The sequence below is a fragment of the Melospiza georgiana genome, chromosome 3 (assembly GCF_028018845.1).
Source record: "Melospiza georgiana isolate bMelGeo1 chromosome 3, bMelGeo1.pri, whole genome shotgun sequence".
In the NCBI taxonomy this organism is placed as follows: Eukaryota; Metazoa; Chordata; class Aves; order Passeriformes; family Passerellidae; genus Melospiza; species Melospiza georgiana.
The window spans coordinates 46,337,388-46,357,451 of record NC_080432.1 but is presented as its reverse complement, the minus strand read 5'-3'; the positions used below and the strand labels follow the sequence as shown (position 1 = coordinate 46,357,451).

General features: G+C 36.6%; 1 protein-coding gene across 4 annotated transcripts in view; it reads left to right on the top strand.

The window, feature by feature from the left end:
• Positions 1–20,064, top strand: part of SMYD3 (SET and MYND domain containing 3) — a 381,051-nt gene that overhangs the window by 299,156 nt on the left and 61,831 nt on the right. For all 4 annotated transcript variants that reach the window (XM_058020608.1, XM_058020609.1, XM_058020611.1 and 1 more), the window contains 3 exons: positions 4,367–4,434; positions 6,887–6,989; positions 13,497–13,607. In XM_058020608.1, the coding sequence (XP_057876591.1) occupies positions 4,367–4,434; positions 6,887–6,989; positions 13,497–13,607 (282 nt within the window). The remainder of the gene's footprint in view (positions 1–4,366; positions 4,435–6,886; positions 6,990–13,496; positions 13,608–20,064) is intronic.

Here is a 20,064-nt window from a genome sequence, read left to right as displayed (position 1 = left end):
CTCTATTGACCCCATCAGTGCAATATACCCTTTGGAAGTCCTTGGGAGGGTTTCTGATGTGTGTTATAAAGGCTGCCTCACTGTGTTGCAGTAACAGGAGCACGTGGAGACAAAATGATTGATTATTAGCCCTGGTGTTTGTAATTTGATCAGTGCAGCAAGTGTTAGCCAATAATGCTTTGTTTTCTTTCCCTTACACCCTTATTGATGTGTTTCATTGTCTGAGTGTCTGAAATTCCAAAGCTGGAATGTCCTGCCATCAAGTCTAACTCTGCTTTATTTAACCCAAAGGCAAATCCTCAGTATAAAGCTGTAGGAATGAGGTCTTAACTGAGAGCAAATGCAACTCATTATGTTGCAAAACTGAAGCCTCTGTGCTCTGTCAAATGCAAACACCAAAATAAATCATGGCTGTCCTCTTGATTGTGAGTCTGGCACTGACAGAGATTTCTCAGACAGTAGCTTTAGACATCTTGAGAACAGTGGCCTCTTTACAGGGTAGATTTACAGAGTTTTCAGTAGTCACTCAGAGAGAAAATCAAATGTAATGTAAGGTTGCAATAATTTCTGTTTGGTGTTAAGGTGTGCCTGAGAGTATTGGCCAGTCAGTAAAATTGGTTTACTCATTATGTGTTTACCAGTCTAGGAGAGATTATGTCTTCTACTTGTGTTACCTTTCTGGGTACAGGGTACTTTAAAATATGTGTAGCCTCAAAAGAACAAATCATTTAATTCAGTCAGTTTATATAATATTGTTGGTTGTTTCAAATAGCACCTCCTTTTAAATAAACTTGCAGGATTTATTGCCATGGAGGCAACTCAAACACTCAGAAGTGATTCTGTAAACTGTTGAGTTTATAGACTAGAGCTCTGTGGCCAAACAAGCTATGATGATTCACCTTGATCACTCTAGAATATTTCAACATTTTGTATTTTAGAGGCTTGAAAAGTTTGTGACTCTCCCCTGAGAATTTTGCCTAGGTTCTCATGCTGAGAGAAGTGTTTTTTCAGAAACTGTAGAAATAGCAAGTAATTTGTCTTTGCGCTTTGAAGTTCAGAAATACATGGCAATTTTTTTATTTGTGGGTATAACAAACTTTGTGAGTACTTGATTCTGGTTTTGTATTTGGATATGCTGTCTTAGTGCTTTGTAGCTGGATAGAAAGGAATTTTTAAAGGATTCAGAAGGGACAAACACAAATTAAATTACTGAGATAATTAATACTGCAGTATTTAAAACAACAAGGACCATACCATTGTTTGGAAAACACTCATTGAAGCAATCAGTTGCTGAGATTTGTTTATTTTTCTTATTTTTAATCACATAGAATCAGTACCTTGTTGTAGTATAAGGAATAGAGTCAGTTAAGGCAGAAAAAAAAAGAGCACAAAATAACTATGAAACTTGAAAGAAATGCTGTGATGCATGAGAAAGTGTTTGTTTTGCCTTGGGTTTATGTGTTGGGTTTTTTTCCCCTAGAAACAGAGTTAGTTAACTTCCAGTCCCAGTAGGCTTTGATCTGTAAACAATTGCCTCAGGAACAAGCAGCTTACTCATGCTCTCCTGCAGAAATGTTGGATACTCCAGATTTGGCTGTTATTTGAGCTACATCTGTGAATTTTGGGAAGCTAGAAAAACTGACTTTTCTTTGGGTGTTGTCTAAAAAAAAATGCTGTCTTCATTTTGTTCCTTGGAAGTTGTGATCTACAACCAATTCTCGTTTTGAAATCTCGTAACTCCCCTTGATAGAACGGATCTTTAAGTCAGACTTAAAGCATCCTAAAAGTTTGTATAAATAGAAATGTAGAAGTGATTCGGTAGATTTTTTAGAAACTTTGTAACAAATCTAAAAGAGAACAGAAAGCCAACCATATAGCAACAGCCTATGAATATTTCATATTTGATATCATTGTGGGCTGCTAGCTGTCTATGGAGGATTGCCATTACACCAGAATTTCTCACACTGTAAATGGTGACATCCTCCTCCTCTCTCCACCCTAATCTCAGTTCCTCTCTCTCCACTTGCTGAGCACAGAAGCAGCCATGACCGGGGTTGCTCTCTGCAGTACACATTATTTGTGTATTGCAGTTGGTTTTTTCCATTCCTGAGCTTAAAAGGGGGGAAAGATTGTCTTCTCAGAGGTTAAACAAACCTCATAGAACCTGACAGATCCTCTGCCTCTGGCAGGATTGTGCACTGAATCATACAGCTCAGAACTCATGGGAGCACTTAAACCCATGTTTGTGTATTAAATGCCTTTTTAGATTTGGCCCTGTATACTTTGGATTCCCAGTATTATATTTGAAACTGTAAATAATTAGAAACTAGATGGCATTTCACTGCCTTAATGGATATTGAGATGCATCTGTGTATTGTGAAAATATCTGAGAGGTTAAAAAGTGCCTCACAGTGAACTACTATTAAAAATAGCTCTCCATATCTGAATCTCAGCTTATTCATTCATCTCAAAGTTTTCTTTGAAGGTATCCTGGTATAAAAAACTGATTCATGTTTCAAAAAGGAAGAGGTAAAAATATTGTGACTTCTGTGTGTAAATCTTTTCACATAATATAATATATAACTTTAATAGAAAATGATGAAACAGTCTCTATAACCCTATGGTGATCAAAATTCAATGTTATTAATATAAATATGTTATGGTAATGATAAGAGATTTGCAAGAAAGAGGAGTTCATTTGTTTCTAGGACATGCTTGACCTCTGCTACTTTATGATCTGTTAGAGAGAGCTAAGGCTCACAAAAACTGGCTTTCTTTCTATTTTACCTGGAAGGCATTATTTTTTCAATAAATACCAAAATCAGGTCAATATTTTTAGAACCAGGATAATTGCCACCTGAAATGGACTAATCTTTGCTCAGAGGTTGTCTGACACTTTATACCCAATGTCAGCAGGAAAGAAATAACTAAGATGTATGATTTTGATAATTGATAGGGAACATTTGAAAGGGTTACATAAATAATAGACTAATCAAAGTATTGTTTAATGGTTTACAAAAACACATGCCCTACTGTGTGTACATTTATTTAAATTAATGTTGCTGTCATAATTTATGAGAAATTTTGAAAGAGGATTTCATTTTCACCTTATGGTTAATGGTATCATAAATAATAATTTGTCAGTTTATAGGATAATTTATACTATTAAATTGTTCAACATACCTCTTTAAAACATAGGTGTGCATTTATTGTTCTGGACAATTACTCTGTGAATAAAACTGCAACTTTCAAATCTCATTTCCATGTCTGCCAAACCCTACTCTTAACTCATTTTCTGTTCTAATGAGAATTAATGACATTAATAATCCAATGCTATGCAGAAGAGACCTTGGACTTTTCTTGTATATGCAGTATCATGCAGTATTTTTCTAAAGAAGATATTAATACATCAATAATAACTATCAACATATCTAAGAAATTAATGTAAGAAAACACCAAAACCAGCTCTTCCCCAAAAATCAAATACTTGAAAAATACATTCACAATTGAATTCTGTTTGATTTTTTTTTTCTTTCATTTAAGCACATGAAAGTTGTACTTGTTAATCATTTACTAAGTGTTGATATATCTTGAACACCAAAAAGGCTCAGTCTGATAGTTTGGGGTAGGACTAAATCTGCTTACAGGAATCTTCCATTTTTCCCCCTTATTTTCTAAAACCACTTTAATATTGTATGATTATATGAAGGAAGAATACATTTACAATAGGAATATTTGAAATTAAAGAAAAGGTTGTATTTCCCTTGGACGGCAATTTGAACATGCTTTGTCATCAGATCTTCTACATGCAAACCCAAATACCCATAATGTGAAAGATTTTGCATTTATTTGTGCCCATATCAGGTTGCCAAAACTGAGGCTGCTATTTTCTTCTAAACAGTCCCACATATATATTCCATGGGTTCTACTGCTACTCATTAAAAGGTGCTGTGAGAGCCTGGCATCAGCAGAGTTCCTGCATGGAGAACAGCCACTCTTTCCACCAGCAGTCACTATCCTCTGCTGGGTTGTTCCTGGGCTGAGCTTCTCAGACTCTATGTAGAATGGCTTTTTTTATTCTTCTCTTCCTTCTACTTCAGGAAACGGGGCCCCTGCATGTGTTTAACCCCACATTTTTTTTCAGGATACTAAGATTTCTGCTTTTAATTGACAGCAGTTTTACAGGAGAGTGTGTCCCAGATGTGATTGCTGTAAAATGAAAGAGCGCTAGTGTTGGGCTTCAATGTTTCCCATCTAATTACCATTTGCCCCTTCATTTTATTTTGGAAGGGGTTTTTTTTTCACTTGAGTGTGGGGTTTCCAAATGATTCTGGTAATCCTGGATTTTTTTCCCTTGTTTTTACAGGTGACCTGTAACAGTTTCACCATCAGTAATGGAGAGATGCAGGATGTTGGTGTTGGCCTCTATCCCAGGTACTGTGGACACTGTTTCATTCACAGGCAAAATCTGTGTCAATTTTTTCCCCTTTTTTCCAAGGTACCTGTAAGGACCATCAAAGCACCAGGTAACATGTCTAAATGAGAAACTGGGAAATGGAAATAAATTAAAGCAGAGTAAAAAAATACAATCTGGTTGAAAGCATTCTTAATAGTCCTTATTACAGCATTAAAACAGTTTAAATGGTATGCATCTTTGTATTTTATTTTTATGGAGGTGGTAGTCTTTTCTAAGTGAGAATAAATGCTGACATCAGGAATGTGCAACTGGGACTAGTGAGGGAAACCTGTTCAGTGATGCTTTAGAATACAGATATTTTGCAGCTGAGAGCCTTCAGAATTAGTAACTAAAAGAAAAAGATTGATATATTTATAAGTAAATTACCATAACAAAGAAACCAGTAAGGTGAAAAGATGAGTCCCTTAAGAGATAGATGTTACTATTTCAATTTCTTATTATTGTTTCTTATTTGTGTTAGGAAAGAAGTATGTACCAATGAAGATTTTATCTTTGTAGAATTAGTAACCTGTAATCATAAATATGGAAAATTAGTATGTAGTTTAAAAGTATGTTGTACCATCTAATTTTTTTGTTAATGCATGGTTGAATTATGTTTGTCAGTACCTCAGTTGGCCTATCACTGCTGTTTCTTTTCCTTCTAATGTCATATGCAAGATTTAAATAAGGACACTTAATATCTTGAGGTCTGCCTTGAAGTAAAGATGGGGGAAAGGTAGTTAGGAGGACATGGGAATTACTGTCATGAAAAGTGCAAAACAGTAATTTGATTTCACAATGGAATAAAAACAATAATTGAGAAAAATAAAATATTATTTTTGAGCATTATTATTAGGGAAATGCTTGCTTTTGGTTGAAATAAGCCCTTAACTGTGAAGAAAGTATCTATCTATGTTCAATGATGATGCACTGGCAAGGGATGCCAGAGACTCTTTCCCAGGTCACTTCAGAGCAGTTTGAATTTTGTTTTAGCAAAACAGCTGGAAAAATTGAGAACTTTAAGTCTGTGGTTTACAAGTCCCGGCCAAATGTCCTCCCAGATGAATTCATATGCTTCTAGAGGAAATTGTCATCAAATCCACTAGTGTCTCCATGAGACGAGATTTAATTAAAAGTTCTTTATTAAGCCTTATTAAGAGGTTGTATATTGTTGTATGGCTTGATAGCTTCAGCATCACAAAATATTTTGGAAAAGGTAAAACCCTGTGGTCCTGCTGTGCATCACATTGTGAGCAGCTTTGAGAGTGTGCCCAGTGATCTCACAATAAGTGTAATGGATACTCTCTCAGAGGATTCTTGAGGAGATTAACCACAGATATTTTATAAGGCCAGAAGGGATACCAAAAGAGTCAGACCCCTGTTGATACCTCCTGTAAGAATCAAAAAACTAAATAAACATGGTTTGGTGCAGGGCTCTGACCCTTGGCAACATCCTCTATTTTACCACCATCAATCAGCTGGGATTTTGAGTAGCTGAATCAAGGAACAAGGACAGAATATAAATGCAGCTAGGAGCTGGACAAGCCAAAAATTCTTCTTCCAGCCTGATAATGCCAGAATTGTTCTTTCAATGGGTCATTCCCATAGGGAAAAAACCATCAACCCCATTTTTGCTACACCAAAAATATTTGCCTGGTAGAGTCAGTTGTTTCTCAGCTAAGGAAACTCGTGATTCAGAGGTGTATAGGAGATGTTGTTAGCAGGGTCCTTCAGACAGTGGGAAGGGTGTGCTTGTGCAGTGCTTGTGTCTCTTGAGGGTGCCAGCAGCTCCCTAAGGAGCTGTGCTGCCCCAGCTGTCACATGCCACAAGAACAGAGGCTGGGCCAAAATATGCATTAAAATAGAGACAATGGCCATGTTTCTTCTTTCAACTCTAAACACCAACTTCTTTGGCTTTGGGGCATAGTATACTCCATTTTCTCCTGATAGGAAATACAAGTTGATTGCTGGCCCCTTTGAGCTGTGCTTGCAGTGACAGTCAAGTAATCAATAAGGTTAGTGCACTGAAACTGAGCAGAAGCAGCAGAAAGAGAACTCAGTCCCTCTTGCCAAGGGAGGGACTGTCAAGGTAACAAGGTTAGTGTCAAGGTAACAAGGTCACCTTGTTCCCTCTTGCCCAGTCCCCTGAATCAGGGGGCCATTGCCTTCCTCCTGCCCTGAATACACAAAAGGCAGAAACATTTGAAGAGATCCCGACATGGCTCCTATTACTAAGGAATATAAATCTTCTAAGCATTCATTTTCCTCCCCTAACCAGGAGCAGCTGATTTAACAGGGAATTTATTTGTTTCATGACTCAATTGCTTAATACTTCAGATGTAATCATGTTAGCTACTTTCAAATGATTAAAGGGAAATGGCAATGGAGACTCCTCTGCTAAGTTTTTTTTCTTTCTTTCACCCCTCACAGCATGTCTTTACTGAACCACAGCTGTGACCCAAACTGCGTGATCGTTTTTGAAGGATACCAGCTTTTACTTCACTCTGTCCGAGAGATCCAGATTGGTGAAGAGGTAATTAACTTGTCCTCCCTTCCATCACAGACACCTGCAACAATGACATCTCCCTAAATAAATTCCAGACTGCTGGGCCACCAGCTTAATATTTTGATGATATATTGATGCCACTTTCTAGCACATAGCTATCAGGAGGAAAATGATAAATAGAATCATCTCTTCACACTGCCTGGGCCCCGTAATCATTACTTCTCATAAATCACTAGCAATCTTGATAAATTCCTGTTCCTCCTTTCCTCCTCTAGGCACTTCATTTTGTTTGTATTTGAGTGTCTTTACCCTGATGGGAACACTTACAGTATTTCTGAGTGGAATGCAGTGTTCCTTAAGTCATTGCAATAATAACATTTGTCAGGCGGCAACCATGCAGTTGTAGTAAACTTTTCATTGACAGTGAAAGCAGCAAAACAAGGTTTGTTTGCTTGTCCATTTTACTAGGAAATTCTTTCAATAGGAAAGACTTCAAAATATCCTTTTCAAGAGATTTGTGATTTGATCTAAAGTAATCTCTACTTTTTTTTACAATAGCACTTGTATTAATTTGAAAATAAGCATTTGTGGCTAGAAATAAAAAAAAAAAAAAAAGTTTTGTAGCAATGCAGTACTGAATTTGCTTAATTCAGTAAGACCTGAAAAGTGTGCATATATGTAATTTCAGATGCATCAATGACCTACACAGTCATAGCTGTTGGTCATTTCAAAATCATAACCTTATGTAAATATGATTCACACCTGTTCTTAAAACTCTATACTTATTTTGATTTAGACACGCCTAGTATGTGCCCATGAAGTTTTTTCTTTTTTAATGTATTCTTTCTCAACGATAGTAGGGCATCACAGTAAGTAAATGATTGAAAAAATTTTTATGCTTATTTTCAAATTAATAACCAAAATAAGTAAGTGGTAGAATATTTTTTTCAGTGAAACATTGTTAAGAAGCAACAAAAATGTTTTTGCATGCTTACCTTTTTGCCGAGAGAATTCTTTCAGGATGCAATACATGTTTGTGGAGCTATCAATTATAGACATTTTTCAGTTCAGCATTCTTGTTTAAGTGTTGTTATAGACACCTTCCTCCTATATTATCCTTTAGCCGTAACTTTCCTCTTGGCTTCCCGGTTCACTAAGATGGGTTGCTTATTTAAAAATACAGTAGATTTTAATGAATTACCAGGAAAAAAATGTGTTTAAGGCTTAAGAGACAAAGTAAAGCTACAAAGTCAGTATTAGGTTAGATCTGTTATGGGAAGTGGAAGGGAAATAAAATTTTTGTGAGGGTATGTGCAAGTCAGTACCGATTTACTTTTCCTTATACACAACTTCTGCCTCTTTTCATTTTGTGTTCTGCATGATGACTTTGATGCAACTTTCCACACTGCCTTCTTGCTTGCCTGGAGCAGGGTGAGCTCAGTTTTAGTAATAGCCAGGTATTGAATTTACAAACATCTGTACATGAAACTGTATCATCTGTTGTGAGCTGAGTTTTAACTTATATTACTGAGCTAATGAAGATACATGTCAGGGAGGAAACTGATTGGGTTTCCTTAATAAATTGGGTGCTCTGAGATAGTAACATGAACATTATTTCGTCATGAAGCAACAAAAAAATTATGATCACTAGAAATTTTCTCTTATCCTGCTCAAACTTACACTAGATGCATACAGAATGAGATCCATGATAAAATAATTAATAGAAATTAAGCACTTAGATTTATCAGAAATAAGGAGCTGAGTAGCAAGTCAAGCTCAGATTAGTAGAAGAGGACTATTCCATCCTTACAGGAACATATTTTTGCACATTTGTAGCACTTTCTGTCAGAGCACACTGCAGCAGTTTACTCATGCCAAGGAGTTGTTGACCACCTAAAGTTGCAGGGAAAGCAGAGACATGGGGAGCTGAGATTTCTGGCCATTGTGGTCATCTCAGCATTCTGAACTTTGCTTCCAGAACCTCAGAAGTAATTATAACACCTTTTTGCTCTTCAAGATAATTACAGAATTGCAGAATGTTTAGATTTGGAAGGGATCTCAGAGATCATCTGGTCCCTTGCTGTGGGCAGAGACACTTTCACTAGACCAGGCTGCTCAGACCTCCATCCAACCCAGCCTTGAACTCTACAAAGGATGGAGCCTCCACAACTTCTCTGTAATGTTGACAATTACAGTTTTTGTAGCTTTAGATGATGTTAATTTGACAGCATACAAAGATTTTCTTTACTTGCAGCTCTTTGCAACAATGAAATTTAAAAGTTGCGGAGAAAGATGAGATATGGGGAAGGATTATTAAAAAGCAAAAATTATTTGTCTAGAGATCATGAGGGCTCCTTTACTGGGAAAGTAGCCTATCAGCTAGTTTTGTCAAAAAGACAAGCAGCCTACTCTTAAGAGGTCTTCATCATTTCCCGACCCTTAAGTAACCACTTCAAACAGCATCAAGATGTGTGCTATAATTTCAATTGACTTTTTGTTAGTTGCTGAGTCTACCTGGTGTTTTGCAGGCAGACATGAGATGATTTCCCCTCCTCTCCAATCAGAAGTTTTATGGCTTCAAATCAATTACTCTTGCTGGGAGACAGAATGGATTAGCTGAGGTGCCGTTCTGCTCCCAAATGGGTTCTTTGCTTCTCACCAGCTTCAGAGTTCAGTTAGAGCAAATTTGTATCTTTCTTCATAATATCATATAACTGGCTGTACCTTACAGAGCAACATTTTTTTAAATACTGAAAACAAATAATAATTTCAGATGATAAGCAAATAAATCTATTTTCATGATAGATTTCAACCAAGTTATATAGTGTTTTTGTTACTGTAATTCTGTGAGAAGTTTTGTATCTTTGTATGCTTGACACATTACATTTTTTCCCATTTAAGTTTGTAGAAAAAAATTTTTCCTTGAGTTAGGAGTTTTGCTGGTTTTGTACCACTGCAGAAAACCTTTTGATCTTATGTGCCAAAGCAGAAAGAGTGCAGACTCTTAAGCACTTGTGTAACTCTGTCTCAGGAACAGATTTCTGTACACAACCCTCCCTAAGATTCTGAGAGCCATGATTGCAAAACCAAGAAGATTCCTTTTCCTTTTTTTTCCCCTGCCGCTAGCATTGAAATACTTGATTTTAAATTTTTACAGAATTTTCCGTCAAGAAATTTTGCTGCTTATGTTCTGTTACAAAAAAAAAAAAAAAACAAAAACCAAAACAAAACCAAAACCCCAACAACAACAACTAAACCCTACATAAATTAAGTCCACTGCATCGTGGCAGTAATGGAAAATTGTGTCTACCTCAGTTGGCAGATGACGAACATGAGAAACTAACCACCATATCCATGATTAAAGAATTTCTGTGCTCAGACAGTGCTGTATTTCTAAGGAAAGGGTCTTAAGAGTCAATAAGTCACATGGCTTTTAAATAATTCCTTGCCTTCATAAATGTTTTTTATATATATTCTCCAGTTTGGGGGGAAAAGATTTATTACATTCTTTATAAACGATGCAATAAAGAGGCAAGCTTTGGTCAGTTGAAGTAATGTTTTAATTAGTAGCATACATCCCACATGCAAATACCATTAAGACAACCTTTGATAAATGGGCACATTTCCCAAATATGTACAAGTTAAATGAGCCTTGCATCTAATGAAGTGATCCAAAATTAAACCAAGGACAGAAGAGAGACTTGAATACAGAAATTTTGGTTTTAAACAATTATATTATTAGTATAGGCTCAGTCACTTTTAGGTTGATCATGTTTCTAAATATTCTAATTACATTTTGCCACTCACTCTGCCAGCTACAAACATTTTTTTCCCTAATGGATTTCTCCTGGCAGGGCTGGGAATTTGAACTTGGGCAGGAGAGACCCTAAGTTGTTAAAATGCTAAAAGGAGAGATAAATGTGATGGAGCCTCTTTTCCTCTTTCTGCCCAGTCATATGTTTTAATCCAGAGCATGTTGGTACGTGACTGTTCATATCCACAACTGTTTGGCAACCTCTGAAAAAGAAATGTCTGTTTTTAAACTTCTTCCTACCCCAAGGTTTCTGCAACATAAATGAAAAAAGCTGAGGGTGGGGGGATGGAAACCAAAGATATAAAGAGAGAAAGGGATGAAGCCTGTAGGCTGGATAGGTAAGGTATATTTAGTGTTGGCTCTGTGTTTATTTCACAGTATTGTAACTAAACTCTGCCTAATGATGGTTTCATTACTAATGACAGGGTTTAAACCATTGTCTTAAATATTTTGACAAAGAGTACACTAATATCACATTATTTTTTTGTCAGAAGATTCCTACTGTCTTGCACTGTATCTGAACTTGGTTGAATCCTTTTTACTGTTGGATGCCACCTGAACATAAAGCCCAGCAGGACATGAGTCAAAACCAGAGATGTTTATTCAGACGACAAGAGACAGGGAACAGCCAGTGTGTGAAATGATTTTGACAGAAAACACTTGCGAGTTGCAAGGAGACATGAAGATTTGGGAGGCTTTTGATGGGAGAGGGAAATTGGGTTTTGGATGTCTGAAGGATGAGGTTAGGACTGCAGCTTGGATGGAAAATGCTTTGTGGGAAGGAAGGGAGACAGATCTTTCTTACCACACCAAGGGGGATGCAGATTAGGACCAGCTGTGGAAAGAAGTTGTTGGGGTCACTGAAGATGAGAAATCAGAGTAGGGCAACAAGGACTGCTAACTTGGGAAAGCAAGTGAACACAGTAGGGAAAGGTGAAGGATAAGGCTAAGGCTAAAGGACAGACCTGAGACTGGTACAAGGAAGAAATCATCCCATTGTACCAAAAGTGGCTATGCAAGGAGCTAGAATTTATGGCTAGAAAACAGGTTTAGGTAATCAAGTGTTGAGAATTAGACAGGAAAATGATATTCATGTTGAGGGGTAGAGAACAGAAGAGAAAGAATAAGAGGGACATTGGAGATAAGGGGGCAGAAGATACAAAGCTTGGAAGAAAAGGATGGAAAATAAATAAGCAGCACAAGTTCCATCCATTCCCTGCAGAAAGATCAGAGGGAAGCCTAAGGCTCCCATGTAAAATATTATTGCAGACTGTTTTGCTGTAAGCCAGTAGTGGTGAAACTAATCCTCTCTTGGCTCAGATATCCACAAGCTGGGGCAGAACAACATTATCTAGAATTCTGAACCTAACCAAGTTCTCACACTTGCTAACTTTTGATTAATTGTGGAATTTTAATTTGTCTCTCTCATTAATTATACTATTAATCTTCAATTATGAGGCCATATTTATTTTAAATGCTTGACTTTGCCATCTCAGTAGACTTCTTTTAACACAGTTCTCCTTCAATATGTAATGAAATTACACTGTAATAATAAATGAAAAAAAATGCAGGCATTGTTTTAGTTGCTTGGTAATTGCTCATTCAATTAGAAAGCTCACTAATTTGCAAAAATGCAGGTTCTGACAATGGATTTCATGGTCATTACTAAAATTGGTCAGGTTTTCCTGTAATTTCTTTGAATGGACTCTCATGATTTAACTGAAAACCATGTGAAAATTCTCCCAATTAGTTGAAGTGTCTAGGCTCAGGATGAAATAATGTGACCTGATTTTTTTTCAGCTCTGACCCCTCTGGAGTGTTTCAAAGTGTGTTGGGCGTATAGTGTAATAACTGAATAGCATCTGACTGTATACTGGTCTGAACTGAGCTGGTTTTTTTGTTATATCCTTTTCCTTATCATTAGTTTGTGCCTGTGAAGCACTTTAAACATTTCAAGAACTCTACAAATGGTTAGTCCTGTAAAATTCTTTCTGGCAGGCATCAAAGTGAACAAACTACAGACTTCTCTGTAGCTCATTGGAATTCACTCTGTACAGTGTAAGAAGTTGAAAAATGGCACAAATTTAGGCACAAATTTTCTTTTATCATTTTAATAAATCTTCTTGTCAGTAGTTTCAACAACTTAGACTGCAATGCTCTTGTGCTTCCTTGGTCACAAGGGAAACATCACAGAGACACTGAAAATGGGTATGGCATAAGAGGAATTCTCCCCAGGCTCAAACATATATTTGCAAGAAAGTAGGGGCTTACCTGAGGAAAAAAATTTGGAGATAGTTGGATATTGTGTAACACTAGTGGTAAATACACTCTTAAACTCTGGAGCTAGACAGAAAATGAGATTTCATGCACAAGGGATTCAGATGCTTTATGCATAGCTTCTTTGCTGTCTTTTCTCACTCTCCTTTCTATTTTTTTTCCTACAAATAAGGATTAAAAGTTGAAATAGTGATAATTTTGGGTGGAATTAATAATTTCAAACAATATTGATCTTGAAATGTGAAAAAGTGAAAGAAAAAGAAATTGACTACTTTTTACCTTCTGTAAAAGTAGTCAGTTTCTTCTGGAAAATAATCTGTTAGCATTTTATTTTATGCTGGGAAAAATTTTGTATCCAAAAAAATGTTGCCTCCGCTAATACATACACAGAATATGGATTTTTTGTAAAATATACCAACTCTTTTTTTTTTTTTTATGTACAGCTCACCATCAGCTATGTTGAATCACTGGTGCCTACCAGGGAGCGCCAGAAGCAGCTGATGCGCCAGTATTGCTTCGAATGTGATTGTCCACTCTGCCAGAACCCAGAGAAGGTAGGCTGGGAAAAGAAATTCCTTGCCAGTGAAACAGAATTTTCTAAGGCCTGTCAGCAGCTTTCCTTCCTTGTAGTAATACTTATCTTTGGCTACTAATTGAATGGCCGAAGAGGGGAGAAAATGCCTCTGCCCTCCTTGCGGTTTTTGTTGCTGTGAAAGACAGCTCTGAATGACAGAAAAGCAGAAAGTGTTGGCATTTTTCTATTCAAAAGAGCAATCTTGGAACTTCAACTGAAGCCACTTGTCTGATACTACAGGAAGGTTGTGATTATCCTCAAAATAATGTTGAATTAATTTTGCCAAACACCTGCATCAGTAATTTTCAAGAACTACCAAGCTTGTTCAGCAGTTGTTAGAGAGAACAGTGAGCATCCTTGGGTGACTTTGTAGTTTTTATGCTCACTTACATCACAAGTCCTTGGAGTAGCAGGTCAGTGGTTGTAGTAGATAAACTTTTGTTCAATATGATCTCTTACTGGGGTTCAGCCTAGCCTCATTTGATTATATTCTTGTTTGCTTCATATTAATACAACCTTGGCACACTAAATTTGTCTCAGAGGCTGATGAGAGATTAAATGGAATAGGCAAAATGAGGCTGGCTTAATAGCAGTTTTTAAGCACTTAGTCTCTTTTGTTATATGTACAGTTGCTCTTATTTTCACAAATGCTTGTTTGGAGTGAGTCACCTGCCATAGCTAAATGTGTTCCTGTAAGATTAGAAGTAGTAAAAAGGTATTGATGAAAATGTAATTCCAAAGAGCATAATATGATTCATGAAATAATAGCAGTGCAGAAAAAAAACCAGAAAACAGAAAAAGAAACCCCCAAAGTTTAAACTAGAACATATGCTTTGATTCATCAGTAGGCAGTTCAAAAAAGAAAACACAGAAAATTTCAGGCTTATGACATAATGCTAAATTACTTCCTGTCTGTGTTGGCATTCTGTGTCTGATAAAAGCTGCTGCAATTCTACTCAGAGGCAGTGAAGTGAAGATGTCTTTTTATCTTTCTTTTAAAGATGGTCACTCAAGTGCCATGAAATCTTTGATTAGTTTTAGGTAAATGGCACCCTCACAGATGCAATGATGATTAAGAAAAATAAGCAGGCTAAAGAGTCTTCAAGGATCACTTAACAGTTTGTGAAAGGGTAGGCGAGTGGTGTAAAGAACATTCAGCATGTGGAAAGTTTTAGGAAATATCTCCAGACTGGTGTATATGTAATTGTAAGAATCAACATATAACATCAAAAAAACACTGTAGTGAAATTATATGAGCATATATTAATGAAAGCAATACTCTCATACATAGGTTAAAATTATTAATGATTTTTTAAAAAATATTATTTTCATTTGTGTTCATAGTCTATAGATCTTTGTTTTGCCCTTTCACAAAATTTCCCTGGGAATGATACTGTGAAATGTTTGGAAGGCTCTTTGTGACTGCATTCTGGAATTCTCTGCTTGTTGATTGTTACCATGTTAAGATGTCTGTGAAGGTCTAGAAGCATCATGGCAGCTTGGTCTGTTAATGTCTATGAAGAGGACATCTTTATCCTCAGCTTCAGTTTAGGATCATTAAATGTTATCTGCAGCAGTCCTCATAGTATTAATTTCTCTGTGACAACTGAATTTGTAAAATCTCTACGTGACTAGCTTGTTTGGGTTTTGTTCTTCCATTTATCTTTGTCACTGCTAGCTGAGAGTCATGTAACATTGCAGGTACAGCAGGAGATAATATTTTTGGAAATTCTGGGTTTAGATTTAGATGCTTAAAATTGATAAAATCATTCAAAATCTCCCTGCTGAAATACCCCTAATACTGAGACAAATTTCCAAGTCATCTTAAAAAATTTTTAAAAAGCAAAATCTTTGTGAATAGAATAGGCAACAGCTGTAACTTGGGATCATCAAGAGTGGCAGAGTCAATATTGTGAACCACTATAGTCAGCTAAAAGTAAATTCCCATATTGCAGCATTGCTTTGCAGAAAAAAAGATAGTTTGGTCAACAGCAGTTCATCTCATGTATCTTTCTTATAGGTAAAAATGCAAATTCCAGAAATGCTTTATCCATTCAAGTAATTTCATGTGTATTGGGGATTTTTTTCAGTTTCAGTCATCTCATCCAAAAAGCTAGAACCCTTTTTGAAATCACATTTATAGACACACAAACACTTAGAGCTTGTGTTACTGCTGTCTTGCTGAGTGTTCTTGTCGGCTGCTAAACACATACTAGGGACTAGTGAAAGCTCTCAAGATGCACACATCAATTTATAGTAAAGTTTTAAGTCAAGTAATGTGCACTGTAGCTTTTATTCTACATCTTTTTTAATGTTTTAAAAGTGATCCTGCAAATCCCCTGGGAAATATATGTTACAAGTTTATATGAAGAGCCCATAAACCTTATGTTTATTATGTGCTTAGTTACATGCATCTTTATTTATTCATATTTGTAAAAACATTTGCAAAGATAATTATCAATGAAATTTATTTTTCCTGCTGTATTTTTTAAAGGCTTGTTCATTTAGTGTTAAATACCTGAGTGAAGAAGGAAGATGGTATCAAGTTTCTGTTCTCAAGTCAGCTACTGACTGCTAGTGACCTTGGGAAATTTGTTTTAATCAAGACCAACTTTTGTGTTTTCTAAGATCCAACCCTTATTTTTCATAATTGGTAGGAAGCCACCATTTCAAGTGAAGCTCAACAGGTTTTTGACTAGAAAACAGATCAGACTGTATTGGGGCTCATTTTTGTGAATGTTCTGTGAAGCTCTGGTTTGTTCAGTCTCTAAAAATGCAGTGAGAAGATAATTTATCTCTAATTTATACTTCTGTTGAGTATGCTGGTGCCCAAAGGATAATGAAGAAAGGTGCTGTATTTTCTAAGGTATTGTAGCTTTATATAATGGATTTTTAAAAATCAGAATAGTTCCTTGAAGCAGAAGGGTTTGGGGATTGTGTGCTTTCTGCCTCCCTTATACCAAGAGCAAAGACAAGCAGCTCATTCATACTGTCTTCAGTAGAAATCCATGAAAATTGGAATGGATAAAAGAGGTTAAAGGAATGCCTTGAAGTAAATTGTCCACTCTTTAGACAGATAAAATTTGATGAGAAAAATTATGCTGCTCCATGAAATATATATAAACTCAAAATGAAGACTGACACGGTTACATTTCTGTGCTAGCTGACATGGATAACCAGAGTGCAGTTACAACACTGCCTAGATGTCAGGATTTGAAACTCTAATATCTCAGATATTAGAGATAGGCAAAGGCTACATTTTCAATACCATGAAAGAGGCTGCAGCCCAGCCACAGGGACCCTTGCTGAAGCCAAAGTTACAGAAGTTTAGCATCAACTGATACACACTGGCACTCACCAGTTCAAGGGAAGGATTCCATGGCTGAGCAGTCACAATGGCACTGCATGCAAAATGAGAGGGAAAATAAGCAAAGTGAGCAGTTCCTCACTGGTCACTGCTGGTGAAAGGACTCCACAGTGAATCTTTTCTATGCAGTAGTAGTTCTTTATCTTTCTCTCCAGCTGTGAGCACAGCCACGGAATAATCTTGGTGCATAGCAGCTATCAAGGATGAGAAAACATAGAAGCAAACAGTGGCAATAGCTGAGCTGGGAATCTTAAATAATTTTTGTGCCTGAGCCTCAATGTGAGCTGCATTTTAATTGTAAGGATGTACTATAATGCTGGCCAGTGTCTCTTAGCAGCATCTGGACAAGCAGCCTGGCAAGTAGAAACACAGCACTGTAAGCTGGTTAAGATAAGATTGAGGTGAACATCTTGATGGTTCAATTCCTGAGTAATTAAATGGCACTAACTACAAATCTAAACAAGACTTTTGTCCAAAGTTAGAAAAAACAAATCAGGAACTAAAAGATGGGGGAAAACCATATCTTCCTAAAAGTCACTCATAGAATGCATCCTGTCTGTCAATACTTTAAGTTATAGCTACTGTATTGTCTTCAGTTCATTGTATCTTTGACAGATTTACACATTATTCTTTGTTCCATTTTAAGATCAATCTCCACTGTAATTCAGGAATGTGTGCCAAGCTGAAGTCTTGGCAACATATTACTGTTCCAGCACATAAAAGCCCCTTCCATTAATTATAATTAAAGATGGGTTTACATTGATGACAAACATTTAAATGAAGAACAGTTTTTTCCACAGTCATGAGCCAGAGAATTGTTCACGTTGTACATCTTCAGCCAAGGATTTCAGGGACATTTGTGCTTATAGAATGGTTTTGTTATGAGTCGGGTTTCTCTTGTGGAGCCGGGATTTAATATTTTAGTCTAGCTTGGTTTTTGGAAAGCTTTTATTTATTACAAGGTCAAAAGCAATGGACTTGACTCTGAATCATTTTTATATTTGGTCAGTGTTTGAGAGTTGCCAAAGTTAATAACATAATGCCAGTAAGCATGTTATTCCTTTAATCATTTCTTTTCCCTTGAAAAAAGTACTTACTTATATTGCAGCTCAAATTTTGGTAGAGAACATCACAAGTCCAGTTTCCAACTAAAGGGCTCTCAAAATAAGGTCATCTGAACAGCAACCAAGCTATCAACCTCTACATAAAAACACCACTTGCAATTCTTTACCTGTTATTACATAAATCCACCAGCTCTGTTATAAACCCACACCCTCCCAAAATAAGTTCCTGAACCTGAAGTTTTGACATTATTTTTGTAGTAGAGAGAACAACTATAGTTTAGAACTTCATCAAATGTAAGTAAATTGATTTAATTAGTTGCTGCAGCATGTCTGTGGTTGATTTGCCTCACCAGATTTCCTGAAAGAGACTTGAATATGACCAAAGATACATTTTACAACATTTTCACCTTTGATCTTAATGTTTGTTCTCAGCAATACCTTTGAAGAATATGTGCTTAAATTGCAGAGACATTGTTAGATGAAGAGTATTATTATTGACTGTTGTTTTTAATTAGGATGTAAAAGCTTCATGCAAAATCACTATACAAAAATGTCACCCCTCCCTCAGGGATCATATATTTAGGACACAGGAAACACAAAATTATATGTTAAGAAGTGCCTTTTGAAATTGCTGAATTATGAAGTGCCATAAGTTTGTGTCCCAGTTTTCCTATTACTTATTTATTTTTAGATGTTTACATTCTCACTAAGTTTCCCAAGTACAGTATGAAAGATGAGACCTCCAAATTAATTCAAAAGGTGAAGCCTGGGAAGCAAGGATTGTTGAAAACATTGTATTTTTATACAGCTAGCTGAACATAAAACCCTTTGATCAAAGCGAAGACAAAACTAGGAGCATCTGTTTCTCTAGTCATGATTCTAAAAAATACCAAACAATGTGTTAAAAAATTGTCAGGATTTTGTTCCAATAAAATCCTGGTTTAATTAATTTCTTATCAAAATACAGAGTTTGCAATAGTTAATTGTAGAATTTTTTCATTCCTCATCTTTTTTACTGTTTTTCCACTAGACTTGCCTTTGAAACTGCCAGAGATCAGTCACGTTTCACCCACCTACTCTTCCAGCCCAATGTCAATATCACCAGTACCTACAAAAGTCAGTGGCGGTAATTGGAGCCTGCTGAGACACAATGCTGTTTCTCTCCATAGGTGGCTGGCTATTTCTTCCCTCTGGCAAGGCATTTGGTAGTGACATAAACTCTGGATTCATTCCTGAAATCCAGCAGTCAGACTAACACTCTTCTGTTTCTTTCAGAGGATCTTACTCTCTTGGGATGGATTTCCAAACAGCCAGGGACAGAGGGCTTTTATTTTTCTAGTGCCAAAAATAACAGTAAAAAACAAGGCAGCCACTTCTAATTTCTGGGATCTCTTGTTCATTAACAAAGGCATCATGTCTTCAGCTTCTCAGCATTTCTTACATGATGTCTGAGGCCCCTTCCATCTTTCAACATTGTAATTTTTTTCCCCTAAAGTGCAGTTCCAAAGACAGTGGCAAATGCACTGTGATCATTTTTCCATGACAGTTGCTTTGGGCCTGCCTCAGTGTGCTCTGGTCACCACTTGGCAACATCCAGCTGGAGCTCACTTGGGTTGTCAAGGTCATGGAAAAGATCTGGCTGTTCTTATAAATAGACATGAGTTGAAAGATGTATGTAAACTCTGCCTGTTCAGGAGATCCTTGATAGGGCAACCTGTATCAGTTTGGTCCATAGAGTTCATATTTAAAGCAAACATAGAAACTGGGAGTGTGGCACCCTCCTGGGAGTCTGGCTCTCTGCTCATCTCAGTGGAGCAGAATCTCATTCCTTTCAGATCCAGCCATCTAATAGGAAACTTAAATCTTCTGGCAGATGTTGTAAGGAGAAACACTTTTTTTTTTTTTACCAAAGGAAGGAAGAGAGGGCATTCTTATCAACTTTTAGACTGTTGCAGCTACATTTAAGTGCCTGGCTTCTTCTGGATCCATCCTTTCTGGATGTCCAG